Source organism: Quercus suber, unplaced genomic scaffold (assembly GCF_002906115.3).
Source record: "Quercus suber isolate HL8 unplaced genomic scaffold, Cork oak 2.0 scaffold_239, whole genome shotgun sequence".
Classification (NCBI taxonomy): domain Eukaryota; kingdom Viridiplantae; phylum Streptophyta; class Magnoliopsida; order Fagales; family Fagaceae; genus Quercus; species Quercus suber.
Window position 1 is genome coordinate 263,511 of NW_027069696.1, and position 14,347 is coordinate 277,857.

The window sequence follows — 14,347 nt, forward strand, 5'->3', positions numbered from 1 at the left end:
ATGATTTATCTCTGGTTTGTCATCTGGATTTGCATAAATTCTTGCTTCGCTCAACAGTATTATGACCCATCAGATTGTTCTTCAGAACCGCGCAATGGTTCAAGATACGAATGCCAATATTCCTTCCAGAATTCGTGCACCACATTCCTAGTCTACAGAGCTAACAGATATTTTCAGACTATTTCAAGCATCTCAGACTTGTTCAACTTGTACTCCACTGAGGTTCTTCAACAGAACAGTGTTACATCTTCTGATGAAATACTTAAACCAGGTAGAGAAGTTCTTGTTCCAATTAACTGCTTTTGCTCAGACCCCCTTTTTCAGACAAATGTCAGCTACAAAGTCCTGAGCAACACAACATTTTCTGAGATTGCTTGTGGAGTTTTTGAAGGGTTACTAAAATCGCCTATCCTTAGTGAGGCAAACCCTTCTCAAGGAAAGGAGCCCAAGTTTGGTTCTGAACTTCAAGTGCCTTTGAGATGTGCTTGTCCTGATAATTTCACCAGAAGTAAAAGAGTGAAATTCCTTGTGACATACCCTTTTATAGAAGGAGATGAAACAGGTACATTGAGTAAGAAATTCGGTATCTCTCCTGAAGATTTATGGGTTGTTAATCATTTAGAACCTAAGCCAACCGTTTTTCCAAACACAACGGATTTGATACCATTGAAAAAGTTCCCGTCATGGATTTCAGTGTCCCGGATCCTCCACCTCCAACTCCTGCTTTTCTTCCCACAATTTCCAATGGAAAAAAACCAAAAAGCACAAAATCAAGGAATTTGTATATGGCGATATCTATTGCTGGTGTGATTCTGGTACTTATAGCTTTGGTTGCATGTGGTATAAAGGCATTAAAGAAATTGAAGGGGAGAAGTTCATGTCTAGAAGCTCTTAATCTCTTGTTCACAAGTTAGAAGCTCTCCAAGGTCTGCAAATTCATGTTTATCTCCAGATATTCTTGTTGAAATAAAATACTCATTGTTCATGTACAGCATAGAGGACCTCAAGAAAGCAACTAGAGGTTTAAGCGAAGAAAACAAGATTGGCGGCGAGGTCTATAAGGGTTTGATCAATAATGTTGAAGTGATGATCCAACCGACAAGGTTTGAAAAAAACCTGGCAGGCTATTGATTTACACTTAAAAATTAATCACATCAATATTGTGAATTTACATGGTGTTTGTTATGGGGAAGGTGACTTTTCCTGTTCTTATCTTGTGTTTGAGTTCCCTAACAATGGCTGCTTGAGGCACTGCTTGTCTAATCCTCTCCAGTGGCACAGGCGGACACAAATTGCTTTTGATATTGCAACGGGGCTTCACTATCTACATTATTGCACTTTCTCCCCCTAGCACACTTGAGCATGAGTAGTACAAATATTTTTGTGACTACAAATTGGAGAGCAAAACTAGCAAATATTGGAACCAGTGCTGCTGTTGGGCCTGTGAAAGAAATGGATGGTAAAGATAGTGTCAGGGGATGGGTTGCACCAGAGTACCTTCAGCATGGCCCAACTTCTGAAAAGGTAGACATTTTTGCCTTTGGAGTTATTCTGCTTGAGCTAATCTCGGCATGGGAGGACCTTGATGGAAAATCATTCAAGGAATCCATCACATTCTTGGGAGGAGCTAGTGAAGGTGGTTGTTTTGAACAATTGAGGAGTTTCATGGATCCGTCTTTGAAGGATGATTATCCTCTTGCGGATGCTTTATGTTTAGCTGTTTTAGCCAAGGCTTGTTTGGAAGATGACCCATCTGCATAGGCCAACTATGGATGATTTATAAAAGTACTTGCTAGAATGGTATGACTATCAATTACTAGATCATGAAGAACCAGATTTTATTTATTACCAGGTCTGGTAAAACATTCTTTAGTTATTAAATTTATGCACTGTAATAATCATTATGGATATATATAGGGCAGGCTTCATACTTAGCTATACAGGACCTCAATTGTGTAAATTGTAATATTTGGAAGTTAATTCCTCTTTCTCTTCTAAATTTGTGCAATTTATTTATTCGTTCTTATATGCAACCAAAATTTCAAATTCATGAACCATATTGTTAGATAATTTCACTGAAATCAAGCAGGTTTCATTGTTTTTTTGGGGGGGGGGGGGTGTTGTTGAGGATTGGAATTCTTTTACTAAATATAAGAGCATGCATGATGCACCATACATATAAAAATGAGTTTAACTTACCTCTAGTACTTTTTTAACTGGAATCTCCTTTGTTTTAATGAGAAACTGTCACATTACTCACTAACTAAATAAAAGGTAGAGATTAAAATACATTACCACTTGTTATTGTATATTTAAAATAAAAGGACATCTCCAGCTAAAAAAATACTGAAGGTAAGCCAAACCCTATAAAAATACTTGAATGTGTATTATTATTATTATTATTATTATTATCACTTAATAATCCCAAATGTTTTTGCTAATGTCCTCAAGTGAAGGATCCAAACTTGTTTGGAAGATTTGAGAAGTATATTAATGGTGGATATGATTTGTTTGATTCCGTTTGTATTTTTTGATTGAATGTGACATATATATAGCCAGACTCTATGCACGTCTTTATTGCTGACTTCTTGTTGTACTGTCTAGCAATGCTTTTCCTGGATCCCGTTCATTTTTGCTTGGACACAAGCTCTTCCCCTTTTGCTTCATCTTTTTAAAAACGAAAAGTCGGAAGGCACATAAATTTTCATATATTCTCTCTCTCTCTCTCTGCCTTTGAAGTGGGCTCAAGTGAGGTGAATTGTGTGAGTGCATGTGAAATTTTCAATGCATTCTATATACAACCTTAAATAGTTATTCTTTTCAAGTTGAACAGAAGCAAAGCCAAATTGCCTTTTATTATGCTATATATTGATAAAATATATTAGGATATTTCATAAATAAATAGATTATGTATGATTTTGTGGAATATCATGAACCATTGTGGTTTTGTAATATCATGGGTTACTGTCATTTTAAGGTTACCAATAAAGCCTAATAATTTCCTATATATCATATACCCTATATTAGATTCTTTGTAATATATAATTAAATACAGCAAAATGTAACCCTTGGAGACTTTCTACTATACACATAGGGTTGACCATAAACCGAACTACGTAATTCTTCTTTTTCTTCTCTTTACACTCTCTACATCAATTTCATATTTTTTTTCCTTTAAATTTTAACACATGTCATTGAATGATTTCTGGTGTGGCTTGCTGTTATGGCTAATTAAATTCAATTGTTCTTCAAGGAAACTAGGTTTTTTTTTTTTTTTTTTTTTTTTTTTTTGGTGAGGGCTATGTTACCTTTGCTCCAACTATTTCTTTAAGGAAATTAATTACTAACTCAGCAATTTTAAACAAGTGAGAGTCTTTTAGTAGAATGGTGGACAAGTAACGTAGTCCACTAAAAGACTGTATAATTTCTCCCCATATTGGGCTCATCCCATTTTTTGAGAGAGCTTCTATATATTCACCATTAATTTGTTATTCCACCATTAAGGCTGAGAGGAATTAAATGCATTTGAAAACGCAATATTGCCTTGTACATGGAAGATTGGAAGGCAAAATTCCCATAGCTTATTTTGTGAGACCTATGATTCCGTGAGGGGTAGGTAGCAAGCTCCTTTTGCTACTAAATCCACCTTTCTTTCCATGTTTTTATTGCATGCATTTGTTTTAAGTAACAATGAATGAGAATCTATAAATTTAATTCATTTATTTAGCAATGCAATACAGGGTAATCTATATGTACCCGTCAAAGCTTCAAGACCCAATTCCTATATTTAAGCATCACTATATCCCTACTTCTGAACTATAAGTGGGCTGGGAACCCTAGACTGTGACTAAAAATTACAAGGTAGTGGGTAAAAAAAGTAAAAACTCTCTGTCGATGAAGAAAATTCGTCCATTATTTCCAGCCTAACTCTCTGCTGATGAAGATTTTAATCGTCTTTGGGATCACTTGGTCTATAAAGATGCACCGTGCGCTTGTTTATTGGTTGCAGTGGTCTTGCATTAGTATCTGAAGCCTGAAAAATGATATTAAAAAAAAAAAAAAAATCAAACAAATAGCATAACTACAAGAACACTATATATATGTTGTACTTTTGTGCATTAAAAATTTTGGACTGATCAAACTTATATTAGAAATGGAGGGTTTGAGGACGTGAGAACTCTTACCTCATTTATAACTTTTGTTAATGTACTTCGCTGATATTTTTTTTTTTTATTGGATATGTTTTTCAATAAATGCACTTAGATTGTATATTCTCTTTCAACTAATTAAATTGCTTACAACATATCAAAATAGTTACAGATGACTAGATTAGTAACAATCTCATAATTCTCATGTACAAGAGATTTAAAATTTGTTTTTTTTTTGGTGATTTAAAAATTGAACACAAAACATGAGTTCATATATTCAATAATAAATAATATTTGGTTAACAAAAAAATTGGTTTACATGTAAAAAATAAAGAAAGCATATAATTCATATGTGAAAAATTTTAGATATAAATTTAACTCTAAATTAATGTTACATCATTAGACATTAATAACTTTTTTGTTAGATTATTATTTTAAAATTTTCGTAGTCTAATTACATGCTTTCTATGTTACTTAAGCATATCAAATTTCATATTCATTAGATATTATTGATTATTTAATACATATTTTTTTTATATATAATTTTATAGTTACAAAAATAAACTATAAATTTTAACATTTTATACATGAGATAGTTATTGAGATTTGAATATCTTGATAGTTTTTAATCATGATAATATAAGAAGACAATGTGATCCAAGGGTGAAATTGAAAAAAAAAAAAAAAACATATCCAATAGAAAGTTATTAAACGGATCTAACATTGAAAAAAAGTTACATTAAATATAACTTAAACCCAACTATCAAAGACATAGTATCAGAAAATGTCTCATATTTAGTAGTAATAGTTACTCACATCATGAACGGCCACACGAAGCAACTTCACTTGTTCTTGTGTAACAGTCCTCACCTGATGAGTTAGATGAGAATTAGGGCAAAATTAAGTTACATCTTAGAACAAATAATGTTAGTTGAATGAGTTCTTGAAGCAAACCTTTCCCACAATGGTCCATGAAACATTTTGAGTACAAGGGGGAGTTGTAAGAGAGCCTTGATATCTGTAATACTTTCTACTGCCTATCTTTATATTCCTTGGGTCAATCAATCCCATCACGCTCTCTGTTTCATTGGTGTTGGTAATGGCTTCTAAATGATCCGTCAACTGTGAACAAACCCAATACACATGAGAGAGAGAGCGAGAGAGAGAGAGAGAGAGAGAGAGTATGTGTGTGAAAGCCTACACTAATCTTAATATATGAGGTTCAATACATGGGATTTTCAATTTTTTTAATACAAGATAAATTAGAGACATGATTTGAATTAAGAACCACATATATCTTGGTACTATATATGATAAATTAACAATCATCTCAAAATTTTTAAGTAATAGGAAGTAATGAGTTTAATTATTTAACTATTATTCTAACATTTACTTACTGATGACAAGAAAGAATCAGGACGTCCGATCTTGTATGTGATTCCAATCACAGCAACTTTTCCATCCAAGCTCTCATGAACCAAATGCACCTCAAGATCAAACTGCCGGCCATCGAGTGTGTGCTCAGAAGGTGAATGCCAGTGGCACTGTTTGAGTACATATTGAGTTTCATTTATTTGAATGTATCCTGCACCGCCTTCCCATTTCAGCTGCATTCACAAACAAAGAGAAGTTAGTTGAAAGAAAATGAGAGGAAAAAAAGAAAAAGAAAAGCCTGCCGATTTCATATTTATTCCTTATGGTCTACACCAGAAACCAAAAAATCTCACCAAACCCAACTTTCAACTACACATTATTTTATATGATAAAATAGCGTAATTATCAATCGATGGGGTCATTGTCGTTAAGATAATAAGATGACTTAGAGATGATATTAAATCATTATGAATTGACGTTATTGGAAAACATATAGCCCTATCGATTTGTCTTCTAGTTGGTGGATTCACATTGATTTTTCATATGCTTTTGCTAGTTTTTGAAAGTTGTAATTAGAATTCTCGTTTTGCTTACCATCATGTCATGACCTCTATTCTTAAGGGTGGCATAAGCGGGCTTGTAACTCCTCTTAAGTCTCCCCAAATGGGACACCACTTCAACCCTCTTATTCAACAAATCAATTGGAGATTGCATTGTTCCATGTCCACACATGCTCCATTCGGGTCGAATCTCTCCCCATCGAGACGGTCCCTTTTCACTTTTCTCATCATAGTTAAATTCTCCCTCATCCTCTGCAACCATTAAGATAACAAGAAGGAGACAATATATAAGTATCATAACAGCACAATTTTACGAAATAAGTGACAGGGTCTAACGGCAAAAACTTTAAGTAAAAAAAAAAAAAAGTAGAAATAAAGTACCCTATAGTTTAGCGTAGAAAAATACAATTTACTCAAATTTCTAAAACACATTTAAAAATGAAAGATTACTAAAAAACAAGCTAGAGTAAAGAAAGGTTTTGAAGAAAGTTAAAGAAAATTAATGCACTGTTTAACTTATTCTCCATGTCATTTATGTCGCTTACATACATGCAAGTTTCGTTTATTGAAATCAAAATAAGGATTTCAATGCATGTGAAGTGTGGCAGGCTTACCAACTTCCTGAGATGTTGCTGGGTGTGTATGCAAAACAAGAACAATGAAGAAGCCACAAAAGAAGATTTGGGTTGCAAGCTTCATCTTTTTGGACTTCCAAGTTTTTTGTTTTTTGTAGTATGTGTGTGATGGAGAGAAGATAGAGCACTTGGCTACTTATATAGGCATCAACTCTGCAATATGAACATAGAGAAATAAGTTTTGACATTAAGTGACATTGATAGTTTCTTCATGTACGTAGTGTCCATCTCAGCTAGCAAGTTTGAACACGTATTGGAACACGAGGTGAAGTTTCCTCTAATTAACCTTGTCCTTTTTTGCAATGCTTTAAACGTAGCATTTAGAAGACGACCAGGTTTCTTTTTGTTGTTAGTTTAATTCTTCAAATGTGCTGGGGAAGTGTCCTTTTGATTGGCGTCCACAGTGACGAATGTAAGTTGAATTACAATGGAAGGTTTGAATTTTTCTTTATTGTCGGATTAATTTGCACAAATTTCTATTCTGGGAATTAGGTTAGGTTGGGTTGGTATATATATAGTAAAAGTAATAATAAGTGTACGTGTTTGGGTAGAGCTTAAAAATTAAAGTTATTTTACTATTCAGCTTATTTTTGCTATTATTTATGGGTCCCACTGCACTTTTTGACACTATTCATAGATCCTAATGTACTATTTCAACTAACTTTTACTTTTATTTACAGTACTTTCAATAATAATTTTTTAATTTCAGCAAAATAAATAATATCTAAACACACCCTAAGTGTGCGTCTGGATTGAAATGAAAAATTAAAATTATTTCACTATTTAGCTTATTTTTGTTACTATTCATGGGTTCCACTGCACTTTTTGGCACTACTCATGGGCTACACTATACTATTTCAACAATTTTTATCTTTATCTACAGTACTTTAAATAATAATTTTCAGTTTTAGTAAAATAAGCAGTATTCAAACATAAGTAAATTTCTTTAAAAAAACTAAAAATGATTGTAAGAGTCAAAAGCATGTGAGTTGGAAATTAACAATGTGGCAAGACAATAATATTGTACATGTTATTGTTCCTTCAGATAATATAGGAGAAACATCATTACATGTTTTCACACGAACTAATCCAAACACACCTTAAACATATGTTTTTAGTTTTTAAATAACATTACACGTATTTCCATACACTTTTTTATTCACACGTATTTCTACACATATTTTCAAACACATGTTTTTAAACACATGTTTTCAGTTTTTAAGTGAATGTACCAAATACCCACTTATATTCCAAAAGAAAAAGAAAAGAATGGGAGTAACATTGAATTTTGGCTATCAACTCTATGTATGGCCAAGAAATTTCAATTTAGTGGTTGAATATAGTCATAGTCCAAAAATCATCCAGCCTCCAAAGCTCAAAGCGAATTTCAACCTCATATCTGGTTGAGGTTGAACTTTAGGATATGTTTGGTACACTGAACGTAGATTACATTAGGAATAATAATTTTTATTACTGGGAATAGAAGACATTGTAATGGAATAACTATTACTATTCATAAGTTTGGTTGTTACAATTGGAAAACTTGTAAAAGAAGATATATAAGGAAACTTTATATTTTTGGAAATATATTAAGTTTAAAACCTATTATATTCACTAAAGAATATCTATTACATTCATTTTAAAGAGGAATAGCTATTCTTCAATTTAAAGAATAGTTATTCCAATGTAATAATTAATCTATGTAATAAAGATGCAACCAAATGATCGAATTGATATTACACATGAATAACTATTCCATTACGGAAGCTATTACAGCATACCAAACGTACCCTTACTGTTGTTGAATGTTAAGAATTACTACTTTAGGAAGTCCGAGAATTATTCAACCCATTTCTAGAAGAATTTCTTGTTTGGGACAAAATTGAATTGGGTTTTTCTTTGAAACCCCTTCTGTATATATCACTAATATATGGAAGCTCCCTCATAATTTCTTTGGTTTTGTGCAATAATAAAGTTTATTCATTGATTAGATAATTAGATGCCATAAGAAACACAAAAATTTTCTGATTAAAAAAAGAAAGACAAACATTTTATTTTACTTATGTATTACATGTTAAAAAAAATGGCAAACTTTATATTAGTTCAAAGTCATACATCAAGGTTTTCAAATCCGGACCGTTCATTGAACCGTAAAAGAGAGAGGTTCAAGGTTTTTGAGGTTGAACCGAGGTCGAACCGAAGTCGAACCGTAATGACATCATAATTAATTTAATAATTATTTTAAATATATAAAAAACATTAAATTAATAAAAAAATAAAAAAATTAACTAAAATAGTCTAATTCATTTAGAGAATTATCGTTACTTTAAATATTAATCTAATAAAAGAATTCATTGTATAAATATTATAAAAATATTAAGTAAAAATATCATTACATTAATTTCTAATCTAGAATATCTACGTCTATAATATTTTTACAACAAATGATAAGTTGATTTAGATTTAAATGTATCATTGAGATTACTTTTTTGTTCTAATAACAACAATTAATAACAACTCAATAAATTTTTAAAAATATAATAAGCATAACATTTCTCTTTCCAACCCAATACAAATTTAAAATCTTTTACTTTTTATTCCCTCCCTCCACCTGCCACTCCACAGCAACACATCACGTTTGGATCAACTTGGCCTTTTTTTTTTTAATTTATTTATTTTATTTCCCAAGGCTTCCATTTCCCAAGTTAATCTCCACCACACCTTTAAAAAATATCTCTGCACCAAGTCAGAGTCTAACTTTCTACATATTTATTTCTTTTACCTTCTTTTATCTTCTGACTTCATTTCTTCCGTCGCTCCTTCATTCCTACACCACACCTTCATTTCTTCCGTCACTCCAGTCTCCAACTTCCCAGTTCATGCCTTTTTTTTTTACCTTTCTTTAGTTTTTTTAAACCAATTTACGCACCATCTAGACGGAGTAGAGGCAGGAAAACAAGACAGGGAGAGAAAGAGAAGAAGATTAAGAAAAAAAAGTTCTGGACAGAGAACAAACGAGAGACAGAGCTAGGGAGATAAAGATGATGGGATCTCAATATTTTCAATGTTTGACAGCATCTCATAGTGGTTGAAGTTTCAACCATGGTGATAAGGTGCTGTGAGCTTGTAATATATATATTTTTTTAAGTGTTGATCTGAACCGTGAGAACCGTTCACGGTTCTCAAATTCCGGCGGTTCAACCGCGGCTCGAACGGTTTCGTGCTTTTTGTGCATAGAACGGTTCTGGTGGTTAAAAGAACCGTGTTAGTGAGAGGTTTCCGGTTATCCCGGTCGGACCGTACGGTCCGGTCCGGGTCTGAAAACCATGTCATACATATGACATCACAAATCCAAAAAATTCAAGTTAGACCGAATAAGCATTTATGGACTCGTGGAAGGGAAATATTCAGCCTATTCTACACAATCGGCCATTTTTCAAACGTAATAAGTTACGTATAGTTTTCTAAAGTTCACAAGTTCACGAACCATTAATTCAATATGCAAGTTTCGAATCTGCAGGAAAACACATAGTCAAGAATTTGGCATCTAGGTCAATAATCCGTGGTACATGGTTGAAATGCAAACATAATGCTAATGTGTAATGTTGTCAATGAATTAGTTCGTGTCATCTTATTCTTCCTTAAGGAGATGATGAGATCAGAAAAAAAAGTTTTACATATATCAATGTTTTTCAACGTGTAGTGGTTGGACCGACGTAAATGGTGATGTTTAGAATTTAGACAAGAGTATGGCCTTTTTAAATGCACCAAAATCTTAATACAAATTTTATAACAACGATGATGTAATACTTGACCAAATTAGTCAATAATATGGTATTTGTTTCATTAGAGTTATTTATTATTGTTTCACAATGGTGGAGTGCAAATCTCATTTTAATTAGAATAATGATGAGCCCACCAATTAAAAGTCCTTGAACAATTCATTGTTTTGGAAACTTTTTGTGGAAGAAGTAGAAGCCATACAAATTTTTTCCATAGAAAATGAATTCTAAGATGCCATTATTAATAACATTATCTGTTATATTAATATATAATTAATTAGAATAGATCCTTTTATTACTTTTCTTTTTTAAGAGAATCAAGAACCTTTTATCACCCACTATTCTAAATTTCCAATTAAAAACTAGAAGTATGATTTTATTTGCTTTTCGAATGTGAAAACCATTTATGGTAGGCAAAGGTTAATACGTGCTGCCATTGTAGGAAGATTAATTATTGAATAATGTTAAAAATACAAACTATTTTATAAATTTTTTACAAATAGCTGATGTGATGAATAATTATTGATAAATAAAAAAGTAATATTAATAATAAGTTTAGATATTTATTATTTTCTTGCTACAATGGTAAAAAAAGGCATACTATTTGCTTTTTTACTCTTTTTAAAAGAAAATTATGGGTTGAAATTATATATCTGCACCTGTGCAGTCACCACCAAGTATCAACCACATATCAAAGCATGTACATTTCTTTTACTTATTAAAAAATAAAACCATGTACATTTCTATATATGAGGGCAATTAAACTTTTATTTTTACAAAAATAATGATTAATCCTTTCAGGTAATGTATTAGATTTGTCTTATGTAGATCACTTGCCTGGCTTATGATTAAAATTACATACAGAAGTTTTCAAATAATAAAATTATGCAGAAAACAACAACCCCAACAAAAATATTTGGCGGATTTTTCTTTTATTTTGTTGGGGTAAGGAGGGTGGTTAAGAAAAAGTGAAAAAGAGAAGAGGATACGGTCAGTTTGGGAGACCTGCGGGCTGCGTCCTCTTAATTGTACTAGTTTGAGACTTTAAGGGGGCGTGAATCTAGCACATCACACCAGCCCCTTCAACACTGACATTTTTTTGAAAGCCGTACTGTTGGTGTAGAGTTTTGTTTTTGTTTTTGTTTTTGTTTTGTTTGTTTGGTTTTTTTTTTTTTTTTTTTCCCACTTACACTCATTTTATATCCTATGTTTTATACAATATTTACAATTGTTCAATTAAAAAAACCATTTTAAAGACGGAAAAAATATGTCCACATTTAAAACATGAAAAATAAATACAAAAAAGTGGAAATAATAAAGTAGATGTGATAAAAAATTATTACCCCTTTTTTTTTTGACCAATAATCCCAAACAATCTTAACATATATGGGAGGCTTGAATCTTGAACATTTTGTTAGGATCAATTCTCCTCTAAGAGCATTCTCATCAAAGAATGCAAATATTAAAAAAAAAAAAAAATCTCAAAATTCTACTTTATCAATTTTAACATACCATTTTACAATACACTCAACATCAAACATTTTATTTTTTTTACAACTTCATTTAAATAATATTATTTTTATTTTACCATTGTGTCTCTCTCTTTCTCTGATGAAACTCACCAATTTCTTCTTAGTCCAAGCAACCCTAGTCACAGCCACACCCACAACTAACCACTACCAGCCACTACTGTAGCCCAGCCTTACCCCAATACCAATAGCCACAATAGCCACCGCAAAACCCACCACCCAACCACCCACCACAAAACCCACCACCCACCCACCCTGATCTCAACCCCAACCAAAACCCACTACCACCCATACCTAACTTAACCCAACCAAACCCATGATCCATCACCATCCACAGCCAAAAACCCATCACTAAAACCACACCCATGTCCAAACACTACAGCCATAGCCACGGCAATAATCAAACCCGAACCAAATGTACGATCTCAAACACCATCACGCCGATCTCAAATGCCACCACGCTGATCTCCAATGCCGTCATGCCACCTGAACCAAACGTACGATCTCAAATGCCAAACCCATCTCCACGTCGACCTTCTCCACGCCGATCTCATGCCATCACACCGTTCTCCTTGCCACCAAGCCGATCTCAAATGTACGATCTCAATCGCGCCACTAGGTCGATCTCCATGCAAATTGGTCCAACCAAACTCTAGTGGTAAGTTTTGAATGAGAAAGAGAGAGGGAGTGCGGACTATAGAGAGAACTAGAGTGCAGAGAGAGATATGGGAGATGCAGAGACAGAGAGTTGGAGAGAGAATAAATAAATTAATAAAATATTATAACATCTTGCTACAGTGCGCTCTAAAAAATGAGAGTGCATTGTAGCAAGATGGCAAATTTTTTAGCATATGCAAGTTTTGATGGAGTGAGTTTTTTGGGTTTCAGATGCTAAAATTTAAGATTTAGCATTTTTGCATTCTTTGATGAGAATGCTCTAAGTATAACATTTATTATCTCATTTTTCATTTATTGTTTCGGTAAAGTGTATAATCTATTTGTGCTTGTTTGCATTTCACAAGCAATTGATAGTCACCCACACCATACTATATATCTTTAGTCCTTCTACTACATATGTATTCGTTTCTCTGTGTGTGTGCATGTCTATTAGACTTGTAATTTTAATTTTTGTTAGCTTGTTGTGTTAGATATTTGGATGAAAACTTATTATTTAGTTTGATAATTGATATATTTGTGTTTTTATTTATTTATTTATTTATTTATTAAAAACATTATTGACATTGGAAGTTTAATTAAAGTATTAATTTGTATACGAAAACCTTTTGTAGAAAATAGTATGAGAGAGAAGCATAGAAAAATTAATTAAATCTTAAATATGATCTCAATTAGTAAAATTTAAATAGAAAATTATTTAGCTCAACTTGTTTATATAAAAAACTAATTGGTGTTTTGGTTTGATGATAAATAGTACAATAATTAAAAGTGAACGCCATAGGTTGAAACTCTATAAAAAAAAAAATTAAATAGAAAATTATTTAGTGATTTTACATTTAAAAATGTAAGAAGAATGAATAAAAATAAAAATTATAATATCAAAAGTTAAATAAATAGTATATTGCGTCAAGAGCTAGCTCAATTGAATGTAAACTATAACACAAGATACCACATTTATGCTTACAATAAACTTTGACTTTTTGCATTTTTTTTAGATGTGCTTGGCATTGTCGGTTGTCACACCTAGATTTCTCTGTAATTCAGTCCACATTTTCATGGAGCTCAATAAATAAATAAAGGCATAAATGCACTTTTGGCTCCTATATTCTGCACTTTTTCCATTTTAGTCTATACATTTTATTTTTATTACTTTTAATCTCTAAACCAATTAACGCCTGACATTTAGGTCATTTCCATCACCCAACTAACGAAAAAGCTGAGGTAGCTTACAAAGATAATTAAAAATTATTTAAAAACATTAAAATAATAATAAAATTTTTTTATTTTGGTATTGAAAAATACCACACGAGCATATAAATTTGAAAAATTAATTTATTAATTTTAACTAAATAAAAAACATAATTAAAACCCAAAAATCACAAAAATTAAGATCTAAAAAGTATCTTGAACAAAATTAAAAAACAAAATATTTGGAAAATTTTCTTTTTCATTAGAATGTTCGGAAAAACATGTTTTTTCCCCAATCTTTGGTTGGAAACATGTTCAAACCATCTCTTTCTTCCAATTTCATTTCCAATTGCAATTCCTAACTAAAACCAAAAAAATCCTTATAAACCAATTTCTCTTCTCCACTTATCAAAAAAAAAAAAAAAAAAAAAATCTTAAGTCACTAAAAAAAAAAAA

The 14,347-nt window shown here is 31.9% G+C and overlaps 1 protein-coding gene and 1 pseudogene across 1 annotated transcript; one reads left to right on the top strand and one right to left on the bottom strand.

Annotated features, from left to right (window-relative positions):
- LOC112010555 (protein LYK5-like) lies at positions 1-1,783 on the top strand (annotated as a pseudogene).
- A 1,914-nt stretch (positions 1,784-3,697) lies between these two features.
- Positions 3,698-6,805, bottom strand: LOC112010569 (alpha carbonic anhydrase 7). The gene is made up of 6 exons (XM_024042918.2): positions 6,697-6,805; positions 6,117-6,334; positions 5,546-5,755; positions 5,103-5,270; positions 4,965-5,018; positions 3,698-4,033 (listed from the first exon to the last, which is right to left on the bottom strand). The coding sequence occupies exons 1-6, from the start codon at positions 6,779-6,781 to the stop codon at positions 3,947-3,949; spliced, it is 822 nt and encodes a 273-aa protein (XP_023898686.1). The 5' UTR covers positions 6,782-6,805; the 3' UTR covers positions 3,698-3,946.
- Between the last annotated feature and the right edge of the window lie 7,542 nt (positions 6,806-14,347).